General features: G+C 41.0%; 2 protein-coding genes across 5 annotated transcripts in view; both read left to right on the top strand.

The window, feature by feature from the left end:
* Positions 1-19621, top strand: part of InR (Insulin-like receptor) — a 49074-nt gene extending 29453 nt beyond the window's left edge. For all 4 annotated transcript variants that reach the window (NM_001144621.3, NM_079712.6, NM_001144622.2 and 1 more), the window contains 11 exons: positions 1860-1916; positions 9181-10399; positions 10497-11072; positions 11140-11309; positions 11369-11657; positions 11723-12085; positions 12160-12584; positions 12687-12801; positions 12865-13518; positions 13577-13881; positions 13953-19621. In NM_001144621.3, coding sequence (NP_001138093.1) covers positions 9388-10399; positions 10497-11072; positions 11140-11309; positions 11369-11657; positions 11723-12085; positions 12160-12584; positions 12687-12801; positions 12865-13518; positions 13577-13881; positions 13953-16478 — 6435 coding nt within the window. In that variant the 5' untranslated portion in view covers positions 1860-1916; positions 9181-9387 and the 3' untranslated portion in view covers positions 16479-19621. The remainder of the gene's footprint in view (positions 1-1859; positions 1917-9180; positions 10400-10496; positions 11073-11139; positions 11310-11368; positions 11658-11722; positions 12086-12159; positions 12585-12686; positions 12802-12864; positions 13519-13576; positions 13882-13952) is intronic.
* Positions 19622-20719: 1098 nt separating this feature from the next.
* CG15498 (uncharacterized protein) lies at positions 20720-22350 on the top strand. The gene is made up of 4 exons (NM_142717.2): positions 20720-20897; positions 21019-21537; positions 21596-21697; positions 22011-22350. The coding sequence occupies exons 1-4, from the start codon at positions 20841-20843 to the stop codon at positions 22176-22178; spliced, it is 846 nt and encodes a 281-aa protein (NP_650974.1). The 5' UTR covers positions 20720-20840; the 3' UTR covers positions 22179-22350.
* The last annotated feature ends 3011 nt before the right edge of the window (positions 22351-25361 follow it).

Here is a 25361-nt window from a genome sequence, read left to right as displayed (position 1 = left end):
ACAGTCACACAATACACTTGTATCCAAACACAGTTGGGGAAAAAGTAATAGTAGTAACGGTTTAACTAAAGTCCCTTAAAGAACAGTCAATATTAAGTTTTGTAATTGTATATCATGCTGTAAATTAAAATCGTCATTTTATGGGATTACTCTTACAAGATAATATAATAAAAAAAAGGTTAAACCGGGATATTATTCTTTTGACAGTTGCTGTTGATTTAACCGCTGTGTATTTAACACTTTGATAAACAACAAAACCACAAAAATGTTGTATAAGCCCCAGTGGATTTTAGCTTGCCACAACCGCAAACTCAATAATAAGAATAAAACCAGACTGGAAAGGATCTTATCTGACCGGAACTGGCCGGCTCAAGGTCTTTATGTACTGACTCTCAATCCAGACGTTTTGATACTATAATTCATAAAATCGTTATTGGAAATGCGATTGCATTTTCCAACGGCTTTATTAACTCAAGATTATGAAAGGCGAGACACATTTCACGCGATTCAATTGAAAGGCAAAACTTGTTTTACTATTCGGTAATTTGAAATGGTTAACTGATCTTAATTAAAGTTAATTACTTACCCGTAATTGTAGGTTGTGGATGATATAAAAATAGCATGAATGAGAAAACAAGTGAAACTATAATTGATTTATAAAATAACAATAAGTAATAACAATATCTTTTTAAGTAGCAAGAGTAATAACAAGAAGTAAGAGTAAAAAAAAGTTACTAGTTACATATATGTAACTGATATAACTTAATGCTCATATGTACATACATATTTACATATTTAAAAAAAATGAATTCGTAATTATTATTATGTATTTATTAATTCTCATAAAAAAATTGGTTAGTCTGGCCAAATCAGTCAAGGCAGAACTAAAATAAATAGCAACAAACGCAAAATGTGCCAAAGTCCAATGAAAGTTCTATGTTGGCCAACCACATACGGTCTTTAACCATGTTTAGTGCCTTTACTAATTAATTGAAACCCTTTAATTGCGATCATGCAGATCAAGTGGCAACATCGTCATCTCCAAACTGAAAATGCTTTGAAAAAAATTATAAAGTAGTACCTTAGTTATTTTGGTTGATCATATTTAAAGGAAATGTGTAGTCTGGATTGATCTTAAAAACGCTGTTTGAGATGCCATCATATCATTATTATGAATTTTAACTTCCTATCAATATTATTTACAAACTTATTCTAATTAGTTGCTAAGTACATATTCAAAACATATTGGTTGTGAAAAAAATGAGTTATAATTAAGTTCTAGTTTTGTTGAAGTACGGTGTGGACTTCGAAACGGGGTCTCTCGTACTCGATCAATCACAACAGCTTAACTTGTTTGTTTTGCCCTTTTGCTAGTTGTGGTGGCTTTTCCGAGAATTCTGCGTAAGCTATTCGTGCAAAAAAAAAAAAAACGAGTGCCTAGCCAAATAAATGTGCCAACCGAACCGGGAAGCAAACATAACAGGAAGTGCCATATAAATTGCTCATTCCGGGTAGTATTGCCGCAAATATTTGCCGTGGACAAACAGGAACTTGAAAATGTAATGAAAGGGATCGTCTGTAATATTTTATCATGAATGTATCTCTAGCTCTACGTAATTGACTCAGATTGCAAGAATGTTGCAAAGGCAGGCACTTGCAAAGCAAACAGTTCACCTGACTTTCTGGATCGGTGGGGGGCTTATAAGAGTAAATATATATCAGTCAGGCCAGTCCTTTAGAGATTATGATATGGGGGGGCGTTATAAATTATTTCTTTAACTATATCACTGCTGTTCCGAACTTAATTTATGCCTAATAGTATTTTTAGCTAACGCAACCTTCTTATTATTTATTTTCAGGTGTTCTGCGTGAAAGGAATTGATAATAATCTCACTACAAAGTGTTCAATCAATGAGGTATGCATACAAGTTTACTTAGAGTTATGCTTAGTTAAAGTAATCAATCGCATTGGCTTGCTGGAAATCTAATTTTAGCCGCTGATTTGTCTGTACGAACTTTGTTCGTATCATTAATTTTAGTGGAACAATTGCACTAGTAATGCCCGCTCTTATCTTGTTATTGTTATTGTGAAATTCAATGCCTGCCGATCGGCTGAATAATAATTCATTGAATAAACACAGTCAGCAGGGGGGGGGGTGGTGAGGGGTGGGTGCGGCACTTGGCACTTGGCACTTGGTACTCGAGAATCGAGCTGGGAATGCAACTGTAAAAATAATAACACCGAGTCAAGGATCGCCCCTAATCATCGTCTTTGATGATATGACAATGACGTGTGCACAGTATGAAGTGTTCCGATAAAAACAAGCGAATGATGAAAGGGGCAGCCCGGAAAATGTGCAATAAACAATGTATTTTGATTCGAACGTGACGGCTTATTGGATTGTCACAAGGCTGTGTGGTACTTTACCGCTCTGGCCATGTGATTGATGACCAAAGTCTGTTTGCTTTGCTCTATCTGCTAGTGAAAGTCACGAGATTTCGTGCCGAGGTAATGGGGGTCTTTTCTGGGATTTAGATTGCCACACGATGGTCGTGTGAAATGAGCACTTTTGAGTATATTATATTTTACAACACTATAGTATTCGTTATTTACAATGAACGACTGCAGTTCTCGTTACTCGTTACTAGTAGATTGCCTAATAATTTAACGTGATGGGAGTTTGTATCAATGTCAGCCCGAAAGCAGTCAGCCATCATAGTCCTCTGTGCTATCGTTATCTTTATCGCTGGCCATCTCCGATTGGCCGTTTCTGACTTGGCTCACGCACCGAGATCGGTATTTTTGGTCTTAATCAGCTGACGTGGTTGTTTTCGTCGGGACTTGTGACTTTTAGTTTTCTGATTCAGCCCCCCTTGCCAATAGTTATTATCGGCACGGTCTGCAAACCAACTGTTTTGTTCGTTTTAAATGGAAACAAAACGGATTCAACTAGCTCCATTTCATTTTGATAATTAATTTATAAATAAATACATTATAATTTTTATTTTTTGACTGAAATTCCCAATATAAATTGTTGATCGGCGGGAGTTTTAAAAATTTACACATATGATTTGATTAGCAATTACCCGTATTTTCGGGGCGATAAAAGTCAGTCATCGCCAAAGCGTGTACGTCATGATCGTGGAATTTCCGTCTCGGTTCCGTCTTGGTTTCCCCAAAACCAAACCAACCCAAACCATCGACCAGGCAGTGGTGTGCTTGGAATGCGGAATGCCCCGAAATATAAAAGCCGTTTACTGCGTGTGCTCACTTATCGGGGCTTATTTCTTGTAGGGCGCACTGGCATTTCATTATTATTTTAACATTTTCGCAGGTGTCTCTTGTAATGGTTTCTTTTGGATCGGCTTCCTTCAATTCGATTGGGTACGTCGACGGGTTTTTTGGGCTAGGCCTCGAATTGTTAGTGTCGATACTGCTGTATGCTTCGTTACGTTTTCTGTTCGCTTTTCGAAGCGGATCTCCCCGTTTTCTCGTTGCGTTTCTATTTCTTGGTATTTCGGCTTTCCTACATTTTTTTTTTGTGTTAATTAAAATTTTATTGGATTTTTTCTTTTTTTTTTTTGTTGGTTGTTTTGTTTGTTTTCGAATTTTTTACGAGTTTATGAATGAACGTGCAAACAAACAAACCGCGCGAGACATTTACCAGAGTTTCGAGGGCTTTTGCTTTTTCCGGGGTGTGAGACTTGGCTTTCTGGTTGACTTGTTCGAACGAGTGTCGTTGAAATGCGCTCAATCAGCAGCAGAAGCATAAATATCAACCGCAGCAAAGGCATTCACTACATAAAAAAAAAAAAAAAATAAAAATAAAAATAAAAAAAAACAGAAATCGAGAGGGAAAATCAATCGGTGGCAAGCCAAGCAATTCAATTGAAATCGAAGTCGTAAATAATTAAAATTAGTTGATTACAGTATTGGCCGTGTTTTTATGATCGCAATCAATAGGAACTCGTTTTTATGATTATGACGATTTAAAGCCACAGCATGAGATTGTATGTTTTTTAATATTTCGTAAAATGCTTCCATGCTTCTCGTTTGCATATGTAACTTTATTGAATATTTCAATTTCGCTTATAATTATTTATGAGTTATTTTGAATGGAAAAGGCGGAAGTCTCTGTAAACCAATATCGTTTTCAAACAATATTGTATTCGAATTCTACTTCATTTTGCTGCTGAACCCCCCTTCTTGTAATTATATATCTGGGTGTAATTCATTTCCATAATTAGAAGTGTTTTATAGCTTCATAGCGACCCTGCCCGCATGTTTCCACCCTTCGTTTTTCAACTCCTGTAAAGCCGATATAAAAAACTTTCCGATTAAAAGCCTCGGAAAACAGATACCGCCTGGTACAACTCCATATACCCCAAAAGAATATGCCATTTTCGTTCGCTTTACGACCTGAGTTCATTTGAAGTTAGCGGCCATTATTCCGGGACAATTGTTTGTCGTAAAAAGTCGGTAGATTGGGGAAACGCATACCAAGCCCAAAACCTCGATTCTCCATAATAGGCTTGTATATAGAAATTAGGAAGTCAGTCAAACGAAATACCGCGGAATAAGATTGGAAAATCCCAACTTGTTTGCGAAAAAAAAAACAAGCGTCAGTGATTACTGAATGAAAGTTATATTTTTGCATATATGTACATAACTCCAGTGAGTTACACGATGTTTCTAAAATTATTAATAATTTCGTTACCTTTAGATAAACATAGAATGGTTCAAATAGATTAAACACCGAAATTGAATAAGATGATATTACGCATATGTTACTGTACTAATGCTTACCCAAAAAACAACATTACTGATGAAATAACTAATAATTATTTCATCACAGCGGGTAAGACTGGCGACACCCACAATTGAATGTTTTAATTGGGCTTAGCTCCGTTCCACACATCTGGGGGCTGGGCAGGCGGCCCTATCTATATGGATAATTATGCCCCCCCGTTAGTAGTCGCATTTAAATGTCATATTTGTTATTTGCAAAAGCTAGTAATAGCGTACCTCTCTTTCGCACCCGGCCACAGTCTGTCCCTTTTTGGCACTTTGTCGTTAGGGGGGGGGGGGGGTACATAGTTATTTATCTCGCGTGAGGCGGCGTCACGTTGCTTATCTGGAACTCGCACCTCGAACACACCGATACTCGCCACAACACACTATTCGCACTGAAATGCGACCATATCAAGCAAAACAACAGCGCAGGCCCACACCAACGGGCTGTGCGATTGTAGGAAGACAACAACTGGGGGACAAAAAAAAAAAAAAAACTATTCAGGTGCTCGAGCTCGAAAGCTTCAGTCACTTTTTTGCTGGTGCTAAAACGATCGTTGCCCAGTGAATTGGTGGATCCCAACTCTGGGCATAAGTTGGCAGATCTGGTGATTAGGGGGTGCCACATGTGACCGGTATGGTAAGTCACGGTGATGCACAGGTTCGATCTCGACGTCACAGAAATTTCCAGAACATAAACTTCTTCTTGCGACATTTAAAGCAGACTATTATGAAATAGTAAAGTCTAAGTTGCTTAAACTTTCTTGCTATGCGTACCGATCCAAATTGCCAAAGTATCTATTAGTATTTATCTCGCCATTTAAATGCTCGTCTAAAAAGCCTTTCAAAAATATTCAATAAAATATGCAAAAGCGCTGGGGAATGGAAACAAGTGGATGCTGTGACAAACCGATAAGATTGAGATATTATGAATGGGAGGCGGCGGCGGCACCTGATGATGACGGTGATCACCATCGGCCAATCGATATCAAGTTGGAATTTCGGTCGGACAAATCAGGTTTTGGAACGTTCATATCTCCCAGTTAGTCTGGCCTGATCTTTGCTTATCATAATGCTGCAATAATTTGATTGTTTTCCACTTTTTCGGTTGCTTTGAAACTTGGTAAACAAAAAAAAAAAAAGAAACTTGACCAAAAGTCGTTGGATTTGGAGCATAAGACATATTTCAATAAGCTAGTTTTTTTTTGTTCTGGTCTCCTTCTTCAGCTTCTTCTTCTTCTTCTTGTTTGTTGTCTTCTGGAGACTGTTGTTATTGTTTTTGTTTGTTATTCTTCGGATTGTTGTCGTTGCCTCTTAACTGGTCTGGCAACTTCGGCCCGGATTGGAATGTTGTTGGCTTTTGGCTTCGGCCGCTCAGTCTCTCTGTTTCTCCGATCTCCGATCTCCGATTCTCCTCTTTACATTCTTCTGTCTTCACTGGCCTTTTTTCTGCCCGTTATTGCGTCAATGCCGGAGTTAATGTTGTTATTGTTATGATTATTATTGTGGTTATTGCTACGCTACTTCTGACTGTCTGTGCTTTTCTGCCAGTGAGTCAGTTTAAGGCAGCACAGACGTACATAGCGATGCATTTCGCCAATTTCTTTCTTGGAAATTCTTGCTTTTATTGTTTTCTCTATTCAGATCAGCATTTTACGCTCTCCGCTCATTAACATGTAGTAAATTCCTCTGAGAGTATATCTTTTTACGACATTCTTGAGGTTTTTAAAGCCAGAGCGAAATGTTGTAAGCCGTTTATGTGCATGCATTTCAAGTGTTCGCGACTCAAGCAGTGCAAGCTCCTAAGCAGTTTTGTGAAGATTTCTGCATGCAGTTCTACCAAATGGATGTTCATCCATAGTTTTGTGATTATGTTTAAAGTTTAGATGTTAGATGAAATAAATTTTATGATAATGATGATTCTTTAGAATCGTTTTGCAAAACTGGACTAACATATTCCCATCTGAATACAGTTCGTTACCAAGTAGTCTTGTCAGTCGCACTTGAAATGCGAAACAAAGGCGTCAACAACAATGAATAGTAAAAACGGGCACAAATGACGGTTAGGCGTGCCAAATGCACCTTTACACTTTTTACGAGGCGCGTGCACGGTGGCGCCCGAGGCGCGTTAAACGAAATTAAACAATAAAACGCTCGCCAGCGTCCGGAGCGGAGCGTTTGCTGTTAATTTCCATGTGTGTAAACGAGTGCTGATAAGCCAAGCCAGCCGAGCCGAGCCAGTTTCGCTTTGGCCTGGCCCTTTCCTTTCCCCTTATCGCGTCATCATCAGCCGCCGTGTTTCCACTTCAGCTTGGCACATCTTTAGTTCAAGACCTAACCGTTTTTGAAGCGGCAAAAGTTTTGAGGGTTTAGTCGGTTCTACTAAGTTGGCTTAGTCATCTTAAGTGTATGATACGTATTATTTATTTTATTTTATATTCACGGGTAGTGTTTAGTGTTATTTCTTCAACATTAAACTGCCGTTTGTTTGTGTCGGAATTTTTTTTTTAAATTTTGCAACTCTATTATTTGTTATGTTTGTATGTATGGTCCATCATCTAGGCCTCCGATCTATGGGCAATGTTGTGTTGTCCGGAAATGTTGCTCACCGGAATTTTCATCTTTTAGTTAGTTAGTTGTTTGGTTGAATTGGACGATAAAAAAAAAGCGGTCAGCGGGATCTGGGTCACCCGAACACACATGCACCTGGCGAAAGTTTGAGAGCCACAGTTTGGGAGTCACCGTGGCTGCTGTGCTCAGAGCGAGAAAGATACATACATACATAGCTCGTCTTTATTAAGTTGTAGTAAGTTTTTTTTCGGTCGAGTCTCTTAACTTTATTTGTATGCTATAACAATAACATTTAAAATATTTTAGCTGAACATGTATTTTATGTATTTATAGCGCGACATTTGCTGGTCGTTTGTATTATATTTTACTGCGCAATAAAAGCAACAATAAGAACAAAAACAAATCAAGCATAATAAACAAGCAGCATTAGTTGAGAGCACACAAACGTGTGCGTGAGAGAGCGAAATCGGAGAGAGGGCGATTTGTTAAATTTTGGCTGTTTTTTTTCTTTGTATTTTTTTTTTTTTTTTTTTTTTTGGCCGACAAGCTAGAAAAATTTGCAAAACAAGAACAAATTGCGTGTGCGGTTTTTTTTATTCGTTTGCCAGTGTTTGTGTTGTACATCTACTACGTTTTCAACTACGCAGCTGAAATTCGCACAACAACAACACGCTCTCTTGCCGCTCCCTCTCACTCTCTCTACCACTTACTCTTTCTCGCATTTCCCCTTTTCTTTTCCTTTGCCACGCAGCCGCATTTTCCTTGCCCCAAGTTACGCCCCAAAATTAGTGGGGCAAAAGCGGAAAGAAGCGGAGATAGTAAATACAAGTCTTTTTGCACAGGTCACCCGTTTGAAAAGGCGTAGGTTTTGATGAATTACAGCGTAGTAAAAATCGCACACACTTGCAATTACTATTTACTACGCTTACAACGCGACTGCGCTGCCAACGTCAAACGACGAATGTCGCGCGTCATTCCAAAATTGAAAAAAGAACACTAGGCACTCGAAAAAATGAACGTCAATGCTAAGCTGAAGAATCGAATCGCTCTCCATATGCTTGCCATTCTTTTATTTGTTCTGCTCTTTTGTCTGTCGCATAAAATTATTTATTTTTTTGTTCTTGCTGTTTTTGTTGCTTAGCAAGCTGGGTTCATTGTGCGGCGAGTGCGAGTGAGATGGGTAGAGTGGATCGTTTGTTCTCAGCTGTTTAGGAAATGTGCTGTTGCTTTCCAGTTAGAACGCTTTGAATTCATTTTTTTTGGCAATTGAATAATTAATATTAAAATTTAAAAAATATTAATAGTAAACATAAAAATATTTGCTAATGAGAAAGGAGTTTGAATAACATAATAGTTTCTGCATTAATAAATCATTTACTTAATTTTCTTTTTCATATAGACATAAGTACATACAATTTTTTTATTACGTGAACTCAAATTTTGCACTTCATGTCATAGAACTGAGTTTTTCCGTGCAGGCGATGCATTAGAACTTTCCGCGAAAAACTGGATGTGCATAGGTCAAGTCGTGTCCAATTTCCGAATACTCCATCTCGTTTCCGTGCTACGTAAACTGAATAGTGTATAGTATATAGACTAGGTGCAATAATTAGGGATTTGAAATGACGAGCGTAAAGCGTTAAAATGAAAATCGCTTTTGTGCGAGAGAGACGGCGGCAGATGGCAGGTAGTTCGACACGTGTGCCGAGCACTTGGCGCCCTTTTTCGCATGGAATTACGTAGGTTGCTGTTCTTCTGTATTGTTTTTCAGCTTGAGAACTGAAAACTAATTTGCACATTCTGCTTTCTCGTTACAGTTGCAACGGCGGAACAAATAGAAGAAAAATTGCATTCCAACTGAAGTGAAATATTTGTTGCGCTTTTCGGCTGCAACAGAGTGTGAGAGCGGGACGAAAGATGATTACCTAGCGGGGGTGAGAGAGACCCAAAAAGCGAAAGCAGAACTCGTGGAAAGCTGAAAATTTGAGGAAACAATTTCATAATACGAATAGAAACACCGCAATATGTTCAATATGCCACGGGGAGTGACAAAAAGTAAATCCAAGCGTGGGAAAATTAAGATGGAAAACGATATGGCAGCAGCAGCAACAACAACAGCCTGCACGCTTGGACACATTTGTGTTTTGTGCCGGCAAGAAATGTTGCTGGATACATGTTGCTGCCGGCAAGCAGTAGAAGCAGTTGACAGCCCCGCAAGCAGTGAAGAAGCGTATAGCAGTAGCAACAGCAGCAGCTGTCAAGCAAGCAGTGAAATCAGTGCGGAGGAGGTCTGGTTTCTCAGTCATGATGATATCGTACTGTGCCGCAGACCAAAATTTGACGAAGTGGAGACGACGGGTAAAAAGAGGGACGTTAAATGCAGCGGGCATCAGTGCAGCAATGAATGCGACGATGGCAGCACGAAAAACAATCGACAACAGCGCGAAAACTTCAATATCTTTAGCAACTGTCACAATATTTTGCGAACATTGCAATCGCTGCTGCTGCTCATGTTCAATTGCGGCATTTTCAACAAGCGACGCAGGCGGCAGCATCAGCAGCAGCATCATCATCATTATCAGCATCATCATCAGCAGCATCATCAGCAGCATCATCAGCGGCAGCAAGCCAATGTTAGTTACACAAAATTCCTATTGCTGCTACAAACACTGGCAGCAGCAACCACAAGACTGAGTTTAAGCCCTAAAAACTACAAACAACAACAACAACTACAGCATAACCAACAGCTGCCACGTGCCACACCGCAACAAAAGCAACAAGAGAAAGATAGGCATAAGTGCTTTCACTACAAGCACAATTACTCTTACTCGCCTGGCATTAGCCTTCTACTCTTTATCCTACTGGCCAACACATTGGCCATCCAAGCGGTCGTGTTGCCAGCACATCAGCAGCACCTGCTGCACAATGATATAGCCGATGGACTGGATAAAACAGCGCTTTCGGTGTCGGGGACGCAATCGCGATGGACAAGGAGCGAATCAAACCCAACAATGCGACTGTCACAAAATGTAAAACGTATGTATTACCTATGATCTACCTTGCAAGTTAAAGGAACATTCCCATTTGCACGAGACTGACAGATACTAATAGCTTTTCCATTAACACCTTATAGCTTGCAAATCCATGGACATCAGGAACATGGTGTCGCACTTCAATCAGCTGGAGAACTGCACGGTCATCGAGGGCTTCCTGCTGATCGATTTGATAAACGACGCCAGCCCTCTGAACAGAAGCTTTCCAAAACTGACCGAGGTCACAGATTATATCATAATCTACCGTGTGACTGGATTGCACTCGCTGTCAAAGATCTTTCCCAATCTGAGCGTCATTAGGGGAAACAAGCTGTTCGACGGATATGCCTTGGTCGTCTACTCGAATTTCGACCTCATGGATTTGGGACTTCACAAGCTACGATCCATAACCAGAGGCGGTGTGCGGATTGAGAAGAATCATAAGCTGTGCTATGATAGGACCATCGATTGGCTGGAAATTCTGGCGGAAAACGAAACCCAACTGGTGGTGCTGACAGAGAACGGCAAGGAGAAGGAGTGCAGGCTTTCCAAGTGCCCGGGGGAGATCAGAATTGAGGAGGGGCACGATACCACGGCTATTGAGGGAGAGCTTAATGCCAGTTGTCAGCTGCACAATAATAGGCGCCTGTGCTGGAACAGCAAACTCTGCCAGACGAGTGAGTTGGCCGGTGTAAAGTTATACCGTTTTCTTATTAACATTTTTCGCGTTTTTTTCTTCTCCAGAATGCCCTGAAAAGTGCAGAAATAACTGCATCGATGAGCACACCTGCTGCAGCCAGGATTGTTTGGGTGGATGCGTGATCGATAAGAATGGGAATGAGAGCTGCATCTCCTGTCGAAATGTGTCTTTCAACAACATCTGTATGGACTCCTGTCCGAAAGGCTATTATCAGGTAACTAATGATTCACTTTTAGTATACAACAAGTAGCTAACTTTCAAACTCTTTTGCAGTTCGACAGCCGCTGCGTAACGGCGAACGAGTGCATCACACTGACAAAGTTTGAAACGAACAGTGTGTATTCCGGTATTCCATACAACGGACAATGTATCACCCACTGTCCAACGGGGTACCAGAAGTCAGAGAACAAGCGCATGTGCGAACCTTGTCCGGGCGGCAAGTGTGACAAGGAGTGCTCCTCCGGTCTTATCGACAGTTTGGAGCGTGCTCGGGAGTTCCACGGCTGCACCATTATAACCGGAACCGAGCCCCTTACCATCAGCATTAAACGTGAAAGCGGCGGTAAGTGTTTTTTGCTGCTCTAAATTAAAGTATAATCTCTATATTAAAACTTCTTGTTTCTTCAGCTCACGTCATGGATGAATTAAAATATGGCCTGGCTGCCGTCCATAAAATTCAGTCGTCCCTAATGGTTCATTTGACCTACGGATTGAAGTCCTTGAAATTCTTTCAATCCCTAACTGAAATTAGCGGCGATCCGCCGATGGACGCGGATAAATATGCTTTGTATGTGCTTGATAATCGCGATCTAGATGAGCTCTGGGGACCCAACCAAACGGTGTTCATTAGGAAGGGCGGCGTCTTCTTTCATTTCAACCCAAAACTATGTGTGTCCACCATTAACCAGTTGCTGCCCATGCTGGCCTCCAAGCCAAAGTTTTTTGAAAAGTCAGATGTGGGCGCAGACTCGAATGGAAACCGCGGATCATGTAAGTAATCTTTAACGAAGATTTTAGTAAAATTTTAAACTTTGTCAGTACTAACCTAAATGAAACATTTCCAGGTGGAACAGCCGTTCTCAATGTCACATTACAATCAGTGGGAGCAAACTCCGCTATGCTGAACGTCACGACAAAAGTTGAAATAGGAGAGCCCCAAAAGCCGAGCAATGCTACAATTGTTTTTAAGGATCCGCGCGCCTTCATCGGTTTCGTGTTTTATCATATGATCGATCCGTACGGGAACTCAACTAAAAGCAGTGACGATCCATGCGATGATCGCTGGAAGGTTAGCTCTCCGGAAAAGAGCGGGGTCATGGTATTAAGCAATTTGATTCCGTACACTAACTACTCCTACTACGTTCGGACCATGGCTATATCCTCGGAATTGACAAACGCGGAGAGCGACGTGAAGAACTTTAGGACGAATCCCGGACGACCGTCAAAGGTTACGGAGGTGGTAGCAACCGCCATTTCAGATTCGAAAATTGTGAGTATGAAATTGTGCAATAGATTAGTTTAGGATTATAAATGATTACTAAATGTCAAGTAATTGTTCACTTTGACTGATCAACATTTATTGCCTTTTCAGAACGTAACATGGAGCTACCTAGATAAGCCTTATGGCGTGCTAACGCGCTATTTTATAAAAGCCAAACTTATAAATCGGCCTACTCGAAACAATAACCGGGATTACTGTACTGAACGTAAGCAACAACATAGCCAAATTGTATCCATAATTAATTAATTTAAATATTTCATCTGTGTAGCTCTCGTCAAGGCCATGGAAAATGACCTGCCAGCCACAACGCCTACCAAGAAAATATCAGATCCTTTAGCAGGCGACTGTAAGTGCGTGGAGGGTTCGAAGAAGACTAGCAGTCAGGAATACGATGATCGTAAAGTTCAAGCGGGCATGGAGTTTGAGAACGCGTTGCAAAACTTTATATTTGTTCCAAACATTCGGAAAAGCAAGAATGGATCGTCTGACAAATCAGACGGAGCGGAAGGTGCAGCTCTCGATTCTAATGCTATTCCAAATGGAGGAGCTACTAACCCTTCACGTAGAAGGAGAGACGTTGCGCTCGAGCCAGAGCTCGACGATGTAGAGGGCAGTGTACTTCTACGCCATGTGCGCTCCATCACAGACGATACCGATGCATTTTTCGAAAAGGACGACGAAAATACCTATAAAGACGAAGAAGACTTGTCCTCCAACAAACAATTCTATGAGGTGTTTGCCAAGGAATTGCCACCAAATCAAACACATTTTGTCTTTGAAAAACTGCGCCACTTCACCCGCTACGCTATCTTCGTGGTAGCCTGTAGAGAAGAAATCCCCAGCGAAAAATTAAGGGACACCAGTTTTAAGAAGTCGCTCTGCAGCGATTATGACACCGTTTTCCAAACTACAAAGAGAAAGAGTAGGTGGACTTGAGAGCGTGTTTACTTTAATTACTAACGATTTGGTTTTACTTATAGAATTTGCCGACATAGTCATGGACCTAAAAGTAGATTTAGAACACGCCAACAACACCGAGTCCCCAGTACGGGTTCGCTGGACGCCACCAGTAGATCCCAACGGAGAAATTGTCACCTATGAAGTGGCCTACAAGTTGCAAAAACCCGATCAAGTGGAAGAAAAGAAGTGCATTCCGGCTGCTGACTTCAACCAGACTGCCGGTTATTTAATAAAGCTCAACGAGGGCCTTTACAGCTTCAGGGTGCGAGCCAATTCAATAGCGGGATACGGCGATTTCACGGAAGTCGAACATATAAAAGTTGAGGTAGGTTGAATAATTTTTATCTGCGAATGATCATTTTTAAATGAATTTTTTTTTTTCATTAAATTCAACAGCCTCCGCCGAGCTATGCTAAGGTCTTTTTCTGGCTACTGGGAATCGGCCTAGCGTTCCTGATCGTTTCCCTGTTCGGCTATGTCTGTTACCTGCACAAGAGGAAGGTTCCCTCTAATGACCTTCATATGAACACAGAGGTGAATCCGTTCTATGCGAGCATGCAATACATCCCAGACGATTGGGAGGTGCTGCGAGAGAACATCATTCAGTTGGCTCCACTAGGCCAGGGATCCTTTGGCATGGTGTATGAGGGTATCCTGAAGTCCTTTCCACCCAATGGCGTGGATCGCGAGTGTGCCATTAAGACTGTCAACGAAAATGCTACGGATCGCGAGCGAACCAATTTCCTGAGCGAGGCGAGCGTCATGAAGGAGTTCGATACGTATCATGTCGTAAGATTGCTCGGTGTTTGCTCCAGGGGTCAGCCGGCTCTGGTGGTCATGGAGCTAATGAAGAAGGGTGATCTTAAGTCCTATTTGCGTGCCCATCGTCCCGAGGAGCGGGATGAGGCCATGATGACGTATCTTAATCGCATCGGAGTGACTGGTAATGTGCAGCCTCCTACTTATGGAAGAATCTACCAGATGGCCATTGAGATTGCGGATGGCATGGCATATTTGGCCGCCAAGAAGTTCGTCCATCGTGATCTTGCAGCTCGAAATTGCATGGTTGCTGATGATTTGACGGTGAAAATTGGTGACTTTGGAATGACCCGTGACATCTATGAGACGGATTACTATCGGAAGGGCACTAAAGGGCTGCTGCCAGTTCGCTGGATGCCACCGGAGAGCTTGCGAGATGGTGTCTACTCTAGTGCCAGTGATGTATTCAGCTTTGGAGTGGTTCTCTGGGAAATGGCCACCTTAGCGGCTCAGCCATACCAGGGACTTTCCAACGAGCAAGTCCTGCGTTACGTCATCGATGGCGGTGTTATGGAGAGGCCGGAAAATTGTCCTGATTTTCTGCATAAACTAATGCAAAGGTGCTGGCATCATAGGTCTTCGGCGAGACCCAGTTTTCTGGATATCATTGCGTATCTCGAACCACAATGCCCCAATTCACAATTTAAGGAAGTATCCTTCTATCACTCAGAGGCAGGTCTGCAGCATCGGGAAAAGGAGCGCAAGGAACGCAATCAGCTAGATGCATTCGCGGCAGTCCCCTTGGATCAAGATCTGCAGGATCGGGAACAGCAGGAGGATGCTACCACACCTTTACGAATGGGCGATTATCAGCAGAACTCCTCGTTGGATCAACCGCCCGAAAGCCCCATCGCCATGGTTGATGATCAGGGTTCTCACTTGCCATTTAGCCTGCCATCCGGATTCATTGCGAGCAGTACTCCTGATGGGCAGACTGTAATGGCTACTGCTTTCCAGAATATTCCAGCAGCGCAAGGTGATATTTCGGCGACTTACGTTGTGCCTGATGCAGACGCTTTGGACGGCGACAGGGGATATGAGATCTACGATCCCAGTCCGAAATGTGCAGAGCTGCCGACGAGCAGAAGTGGCAGTACTGGCGGTGGAAAACTCAGCGGAGAACAACATTTGCTGCCAAGAAAGGGTCGCCAGCCTACCATCATGAGCAGCTCGATGCCAGATGATGTCATCGGTGGGTCCTCACTGCAACCCTCGACTGCGTCAGCAGGCAGTTCTAATGCCAGTTCGCACACAGGACGCCCAAGTCTGAAGAAAACAGTGGCGGATTCGGTTCGCAATAAGGCAAACTTCATTAATCGCCACCTATTTAACCACAAGCGAACGGGCAGCAATGCCAGCCACAAGAGCAATGCCTCCAATGCTCCGAGTACCAGCAGTAACACCAACTTGACAAGTCACCCAGTGGCTATGGGCAATCTTGGAACTATCGAGAGTGGTGGCAGTGGTTCGGCTGGTAGTTATACTGGAACACCCCGCTTCTATACTCCATCAGCGACGCCTGGAGGAGGCAGCGGTATGGCCATTAGCGACAATCCTAACTACAGACTACTAGACGAGTCAATAGCCAGCGAACAGGCCACCATCCTAACGACTAGCAGCCCCAATCCCAACTACGAGATGATGCATCCACCAACCAGTCTGGTCAGTACCAATCCGAACTATATGCCCATGAATGAGACTCCAGTGCAGATGGCGGGTGTGACCATTAGCCATAATCCGAATTACCAGCCCATGCAGGCGCCGTTGAATGCACGCCAAAGCCAAAGTAGCTCCGACGAGGACAACGAGCAGGAGGAGGACGATGAGGATGAGGACGACGACGTGGACGATGAGCATGTGGAGCACATCAAGATGGAGCGCATGCCATTGAGTCGGCCCAGGCAAAGAGCGTTGCCCAGCAAGACGCAGCCGCCTCGCAGTCGCAGCGTCAGCCAAACGAGAAAATCTCCTACGAATCCCAACTCCGGAATCGGAGCGACAGGAGCCGGAAACCGATCCAACTTGCTTAAAGAGAACTGGCTGCGACCGGCGAGTACGCCAAGGCCTCCACCACCCAATGGATTCATCGGAAGGGAGGCGTAATCGTTACGAACTGTAGTTCTGTAGAAAAACATGTAAATAGATGAGGAGAAGCAGCATGGATATAGATAGAGTAGCAAGTCTTTGCCGCAAGCCAAGCTTCTTGGAATTTGACTCTTCTCTATGCCTGCAAATTAGGGTGGAGGAGATGTAGGTCCAAAGATATTTGTATATTTTCAATATGACTGGCTAGCAATCCATTGTAACATTTCTAGCGATGAAGCTTCAAACAAGAAGTTGATTCTTTAGTTAAAATTTTGCATTAATAGAAAATTAAGCACATTGTGTCAGTCTTCGTAAAATAACACACCTTTCCGTAGATGGATGACACCTTTTCTTCTTGGTGTCGAACCAAAATTGTAAATTTTAGATTCATAGAGCCTAATTTTCAATTCTCAATTGTTCGACGATTAGGCAAACGACTATATGGAGTCGAAGATATGGAAACAAAGGCTTAATTTGCTAAGAACGAGCCAAAAAGATTGCTAACCGCCTTCACGATTCTTTGTTCAAGCCATCGAACCACCCTAACCGCGCATGTATAATACCAATAGTTTCGATTAAGCCTATTTATGTTTACGTATTCGTTTAGTATTTACTCTACATTTTTTGTTTGTTTAAATTAATGCACTAGAGCCTCTAACGCAATACAAAACGAGAGCAGAAAACGATAGTGAAAGCAAAAACAGAAAAAAAAAACAGAAGAAACAGAAAACAAGAAAACAAGCAAATAAAAGCAAAACAAGTCCTACATGCAAATAACAAAAGTACAAAAGCCAACAACCAACCAACCTAAGTACCGTTTAAATAGACATACAAATTCTACCAATTATAACTTATAACTCATACCTACTACGTATATTAATTATGATAATTTTTAGTACCTACCAAATCGCTTAGAGCAAGGCGAAAGTAAGTGAGAGAACCGCAGCAAAAAACAGAAATAGATGAACTCTACAACAGCAAACAAGCAATACAAAAACAAAACAGCAACTGTCTTCACTGAGTTAGCTAGCAATAGTTATAATTATCCAAACACCCGAACTACACGTAACTAGGTTTAAATGTTATTCAGCTAATTTTACATGCATGTCGAAGAGCCTTGCAGTTTTAGCGCGTTTTATCCCCTGATTTTTAATTTATATTTACACCTACCATTATGTTAAGCAATTGGTAAGCATTGCTTGATTGTTCATACTTCACTTAAAATATCTTCTATTTTTTTTATTGCGTAATTATAGTATTTATTGATTAGCCGGCGAGAGTTGCGCTCTGCTCTAGGAATACCACTTTCAAACTTGATTCATCACTTTCAAGCGAAAGCAGGGCACAGCAGCCAGTGCATGCGGAAAAACTTTTGTTAAAATTTTTTATTTTTCTAAATCAATTTTTTGGAAGCCAAGCTTCGGAAAATGAGTTTAAGAGAAAGAGGAACCCATAACGTAATTTCAAACTGAGAGCTTAACTAACTAATGCATCATAATTATTGCATACAATCTGCTGTCGTTTTTTATACAACACTCGCTATATACGAAGAAAAAGCATTTTATGTACTAACTATAGATGAAAGCAACACTTAACGAAACAACAACAACAAGAAAGAAAAAAAAAGAAAATCCATAGACTCATATACAACAATTTTCACTAGACCTAAATAATCTGCCATACGCCCCATTAACTCAAATATGAACAAGAAACCGGACGGATTTTGTTTTCTATAATTTAATTATTCAACAATAGCTCATAGACGAAACAATAGACAAATTATATACCATACATACATATATATTTACACATAATTAAGAACTGAACGTGATATGTTTGCTGAGTGTACTATCCTGACAGTTCTCCGATTTCTAGCAAAAGGAACGGAACCCAAAGTTCAATCCCAAAATCCAAAATCCAAACCAAGCACACAACATTCTTTTGAAAATCCGAAGTAAGCAATAGTAACCCACTTTAGCAACAGCAACAACATTTACATTATCGACAACAACTGCAACAAATGGAATTTTTAAACGAAAAACAACTACAACAAAAGTATTCGATATTTGCCTTCGCTCTTTATATTATTATATATTTAACTATACAAACACATATATTTAATGACTAAATGAAAGCAAAGCAAAGCAAAGAAAAGCAAAAACAAACAAAACACGCATGTGCTAGGTCTTTTGTTTTTATTTTATAGATGCAAAGCGAAAACAAGGAAACTAAATATTTAAATGAATTATACAAATTACTTAGATTGTAGTCAGATAGTAAGGAGAAGACGATGAGTCGAGAGATAGGTAGGAATCCTTGAACTAATTTTAGTATATGAATTAAAAACGTAAAACAACTAGTGCTAATTATATAAACAAAACTGGGAAGCAAGCGATATTTACACTGAAAACTGAAGTAAAAACTACTAAAAAAAAAAACAAACAAAACAAATCGAAAAAAAAAAACAAAAACAAAACAATTATGTATATTAATTTAACAATGTAATACGCTATATGCATAACGAAACAATAGATATTCTACACAAACACACATGCACACAGACACCCACACACCCATACACACATTTACATATATTACACACATACACACTAAAAAGACTGAAAGATATAGTTCCTTTTGTTTTTATGTACATAAAAAAATGTGAAAAGAAAAAAGAGAAATTCTAACGAAAATCGTAAACTTAAATCGATGGAAATAAAAGGTGGGAAAACGTAAAAACAATTAATGGAATTATACATTTAACGAGTAAATTAAAATAAAACAACAAAGCAGCAGAGAAGCAGAAAGCGTAACGTAAAATGTATATTTAGTAGTCGAATTAACTAAATTGTTGTAACATAAAGTGGAAATATGAGCGCTTTCGCGACAACGCCAAATATCAACTACTTATATAGCGATATATATTCAGGAAAGTTTGGCTTTGGGTCGCCGCTGCTCCTTGCTGTTTTAATGTATATACACGCGAACATCTATTTAAATAAACAGTACCATTTAAACGAATTATTGTCAACTAAATACACATAAAAATTGTAAACACAACAGAAAAGGATAAAAATGAAAAGCTTCAATATTTTTATTATTTCTAATTAAAGCTAATTGTAAAAGTAATGCTAAGTTAATTGTTTCCTGTTTGTTTAAGCAAAAAAAAATCAACTTATAATAAAAGGAAATACAAATAAAATTCAATACTACAAGTAACAAACAAGTTTTGGTATCACTTATTTTGAAAATGAACAAAGTCTGGACATTTGTTTATGAGTATATGAGAAAGTATATGAAAGGTTAAACTCATTTATTTTGGTTTATTTAATAACTAAATTAAAAATTTTTTTTTTTTAAATATGTATAATAATATAAATTGTTTTTTAAATGGAATGTACTAATAACAGGAACTTTTGGCTAAGTAGAAAGTGAAATTGTTTAAATGCCATTTTCTGTTGACCCCAAAAAGTTCTCAAAACTTTCCCACTAACCTTCAGCAGATTGAAGTGATTGACTGTCTAATTAGCAAGTATTTTCCATCAGTTTCCTGCCATCTCACCAAACCACCTCGCTGGTGTTGGGCCATTGGAGAAGGAATCCTGAAGATTTGGGGATGAGCTGACTGAACTAACCATTCAGCAGGAGAACTGACAAATAATCTAATTAGACGCCAGTGCGATGAGTTTCCACTGTCAAAAGATGAATGCGGGTAATTTCAGAGCCCCACGGAAACTACTCGAAACTCGAGCCACTATATTGGAGATGGGGTGCCGAGTGGGATGGCGACATTGTGTCAAGATGTCAAGGGGAAAGGTAATAAATTGTGGGCTCCAAGTCGTTGGCTCCTCGGCAGCTGGCGGAAAAGCGGACCAAAGATGCCCGCGGCATTTTCAATTTCCGCAGCGGCATTTTTCAATATGAACGGGAATTCCTCGGAGAACGCCTGATGACATGCGCACTCTCGGCCCGTCCCGACATGTAATTAGTTGGATACTTCATTAACCACAGTCGACAATCAACAAATGAGTAATTAACTTGCGCCCGAGACTCGTCGGCTCCTCGGCCGCCTCGTGTGCAGTTAATATTTCATAATTGAGCAATTTATTTTCGCCTCTTTGACAGGATCAAAGATGAAGCCGCCACCAAAGCGGCGCATGCAAATTTTATGCTCGGTTAGTCGCCGGTGGGTAAGGCTATGTGTGTGGCTCTCGTAGCAGGAAACTATCTTTGATCTTTTGAGGGAACATATCGTAGTAGGTGGTTGCCGGGTTGTCACTAGGAAACCAGAGCACACGACAAGCAAACACCACCGGCGACACTGGACGGACTGATTAGGTAACTGGATATGCTCCCAACATCCCAAATAACTACAGAGCAATGTATGGTCCTGGGGTGAAAGTGGGTAACTGGCTGGAAACTGCCTTGTCGGAGGAGGTGAGTGGTCGTGCACTAGTGCACGCTATCGATATTTTCTAGTATCCTGAGAGCTTGTTTGCCACTCAATTGTATGATTCCTTCGATTAGTACTGTAAATGGTTTCCCTATGTGTGGTCAGATGCGTATGAGTGAAATGAAGAAGCGTCGGGAGAGCGGTAACCTGCTGCTGGACAGGACCCGTGCCGTCTACGACCGCTTCTACCAGGGAACAGTGCTGGGTCCGCCGCAGGATGTTCTGGCCTTCGGCGTGGTGGTCCAGATCCGGCCCGTGAAGATCGGTGTCTGCCGCCAACAGGTTTCGGATCAGAACCTGGTGCTTTCGGTGGTAATTACTCAGGAGGGACTGCATCGCAACTGCAAGACCATCAACGAGATGTGTGATCTTACGGTGGCACCTTCGCCGCGTCCCGCGTTGCGCAACAGCTTCAGAATCGTCAGTCCGAACGAGGATGACCGTACCGGTCAGTATCTGGCCTACGGCGAGAAGTTCCGCCTGCAAGCCCTGGAGCCTGCTGATGAGCCTATGTATGTTTTCAGCGGTCCCAAGAGGCTGAACCTCTCGCTTCCCGTGGAGAAGGCGTTCTTTACAACCAAAAACGGCGAGGTTACACTTCCACTCGGCTTAGTGTCCCATAAGGTTTGCACAGCTTTTAATCCTTTAAAATGATTTCTGTGTCTTATTTTGTTTCCCACAGAATTGTGGCCCCTCTGCCCGTGTGCCCACTTCGCACACTCACTTTTTCTGCGCCCACAAGGATCCCGATCTTCGATTCGAAAGCGAAGGCAAGACCATACCAGTAAGTTAATTTCATGTAGTTTTGCAATACGTGTACATTAAAAGTGTAAGCTAGATTGAAATCGATCCAGCCATGTCCGCCTGTCCTTCTGTCCTGATTATAGCATTCTCTCCTGTTATTTATAATAAATAAAACATTTACATTTTATAATTTTACAAATTAGAAAACAGTCGACAAAGAATCTATTTATTAAGTTATAAAATAACTCTTCTTCGATTATTATGATCATCATTTTACCAAACTATTTAAAAGGTACTAACTTTGTAATTCTTATATATTTAATTGAGCTAACTATGCTTTTGTACATTTTTAGGTACACAATCCGCTTGTCATTGTTCACGCGGTTACCAATCGAAATTTGGCTGTGGAGAATGTTTTGGCCAACACCTTGTTTGGCCCCGAGTTCCAGGTGTCCGTGCAGACGTACAAGAATGTGTACAAGCGCGAGACATGGAAGAACCTGTGGAAGTTCACATATTGATATGGGTCGTTCCATAAGTCGGCGTATTTTCAGATTTTTTTTATGTTATATTATATAGTTTCAGTTTGGTTATGGCTCGGTACCTGCTGTGGCATCCAAACGACCCAATCAAATGAGCTGTTGCAAGTTTGCCTGTTTGTTCTCAGCATGTCAAAATAAAAGACTAGACGAGAAGCCGTCGTAAATTCCGTTTGATTGTGGGGCTATGCCAAGAATCCCGGGTGGAAATTTATGTCCCCTCGCAAGTTTCTACTTGGTCAACGAGGCGTGTGAGTGATTTGTTGCGGGGGCAACGCTGGGGAAATGTCAGGAGTTGCGCCACTTTATGCTTGTGATAAATTAATTAAAATTAGACAATAACTACGACGGGAAGAGCCTAATGAGCTGGAGACGATCGACAAGGGCAGCATCTCTATCCGTTGCCCATCTGCAAGCAGATCTTGTAGAACATGTCAGCGCAACAAATTTCAATTAGTTCGCGCTTCACTTATTCGACGGCAGCAGAGCGCTCATAAAAAGAAAGTACCGCCCCCAGACGGCGATGGGAATTGGATGGATGGAGCACATGGTAAAATGTACTGGAAGAAATCCAAAAGAAATTCAAAAACTAGACCTAACGTGAAACAAGGCGGATACACAGGTATTATATTATTATATAGTCACTTAAAAAGGTGCTTAAATGTACAGAAAAGCCAGTTTATACTTTTCGTTTGAATTTAGCGGACTTTAAGACTCAGTGAATTATTTGAGCATTTTATTAATAGAAATATTAATTTTTCTACGCTCTACGAACTCATTTTTATTTCCCGTGTACCATAATTAATTTGAACAACTAAATTCGACGCACAATGTATTACAGTAGAGCCCTGATTGGGATTTTAATTGGCCGCCGAATCGCCACCCAGAGCAACTTTAGTGCCAGGGGCCAGGCCTTTGGGAACATGGCCAAGTAAAGAGCTGCAAATGAAGTCAAAGGTCCCCGACGACGAGTTATTTTCGGCATTTCGCTCCGATTACATGTTTTCTGTCATAGATTAGCCGCGGACCGCCTTCAGTCGCCGCAGAGCACACAATTTCACACTCCCCCGACTTTATTATATTCCGGCATCTGTTGCAGTCAGAGGAGTATCTTTGAGTATTCCGGAGTATCCCGCAGTGTCTCCTCGGGTATTTCGAGTATCTCGAGTGACAAAGTGGTTCGAGGGGAGTATCGTTTTCGAATTCTGGGTGTGTTCTCCGGGCTAAACTGCACATTACTTATGCAGGATGATTTACTGGGACGCGTGACAGATTTACAAGTTGCATTCACTGCATTAATTCATCATAAATACTTGGTGGGGTTCCACAATTTGTGCGGTTTGTTGCGAATGGATGAAAAATGACAAATAGATGCTTCAATTGGGGGATCTTCACACCTTTGGCTGGCTTGTCAGTTTGAGGAAACAATTACCGAATGTCATTTCCTGTCTCTGGCCATGCCTCTAATTGCACTTGATGTGTATTTATAAAACTTTATTCATTTGCAACACATTTTCGCCGTTTTTTGTCCGTCTGGCCGGGGGTAATTATTACGAGGCGCTGACACAAATATTGCTTGCAGGCGAGTCGTGTGCAAGCAAATGTCGGCGGCAAAAATAATTTACACATCTAATTAGGATACTGGTGAATATAATGCTTTTATGACTCTTTAATGCATGCTCTAAATACTGCATTATAACCAGTTTAATCACTTGGCTGCTGCGGAAAATTAGCTTGCCAAATATTTTTTCCTGCCATCATTGCGTACATACTATACTCCCAGAAATGCGTTATAAAAATGTCGACCACTCTGCCAACTGAGCACACTCAAAACACAATAAAAAAAGAAAACGTATTTTGAATATATTGCTTTATAAAACATAGCATCATTTGGCCCTTTCGTCGACCGAAAAACAAACATAGACCGAAAAGACATTGTATCTGCTGGTTGTTCTCGCATTTTTATGTGCCATGAAATTAATTTACGATTACGACAATTTAAATTTTTAAAATCCCACTAAAAGTATGCCAACAAAGCCCTCGAAAGTGTTAAAAAGCAAGTCAGAGAAAGAGGAAGCGGCCACAAATGTGCCCCGGATATTGTTTGTGTATTGGGGGCTGTGGGTCCTGAGAAAAGGGGCTTCTGGGGCCATTGTGTCGCTGTTCAATAGCAAAGTGTTGACTTGAGTTTATGTTTCATATTTTGTCAGAAGTCATTTAATTTCTATAAACAGACAGCCAGCTTGCAGGGGTTGCTACTCCGCCCGACAGGATGATGATGATGATGATGTGGCACTGACATTTATGTGGCATCCACGGAGGCGGAACTCGTTCACGGCTTATTTGGCAGCTCTTTTGAGTCTATTGCGTTTATTGATGTCGCTGCTGCCAACAACAAGTTTTAAGTGGCTGTTACTTTATGAGCTTATTAAGAAGGAAGTGCTTGTGGTGCACCCGATTTTATTGGAATAAAAAAACGGAGCCATAAAATTGTATGTACACATACATATTTATATAGGAAGGAGCTCAGGTGTGTCGGCTGACAAGACTTTTCACTCAGGGCTATGCATACGATTTATAGGGTCTTTAATTTTGGTACAGCACAAGTTCCCTTTCCCATATTTCTTGATTACATCGCATCAAAACTATCCACACAATTGGAAGCCTAATCAAGCATGTACTCTCGCATTCGCATCCATTTCGGGGATTTGGCCAGTGTCTGATTTGAAAATTATTTATTTATGGCAATCAGCAGCGGAGCACGAATGGCATTTGTGTTTCATTTCTCTTAATACAGCTCGTCAAATAAACAAATCATGGTGTTAAGGCAAATGATGGATTGACATCAGCTCGCACACACATGACTGTTTGTGCACTCAGCCAGTAGCCAGCAAGCCAAACATGGCCAACAGAAAATCCGAGGAACTGAAACTGGCCAACCGGCAACAATGGGGCGTTGGCACAGTGGAATCAAAGCGTTACATTTTGAGAAATTACAGTATTACTAATCAAATCTTCCTATTCACTTATATAATGTAAAAAAGATTAAAAAAACTTATCTAATAAATATAAAAATTGTACAGATTTGTGCTGACCATTCATGTTTGTTTATATGTAAATACAAAATGAATTGCATTTTTATTAGTGGTTTGAAATTCAAACTTT

Source organism: Drosophila melanogaster, chromosome 3R, assembly GCF_000001215.4.
Source record: "Drosophila melanogaster chromosome 3R".
Classification (NCBI taxonomy): Eukaryota; Metazoa; Arthropoda; class Insecta; order Diptera; family Drosophilidae; genus Drosophila; species Drosophila melanogaster.
The sequence above is the reverse complement of the archived record's forward strand: the minus strand, read 5'-3'. Positions and strand labels throughout refer to the sequence as shown.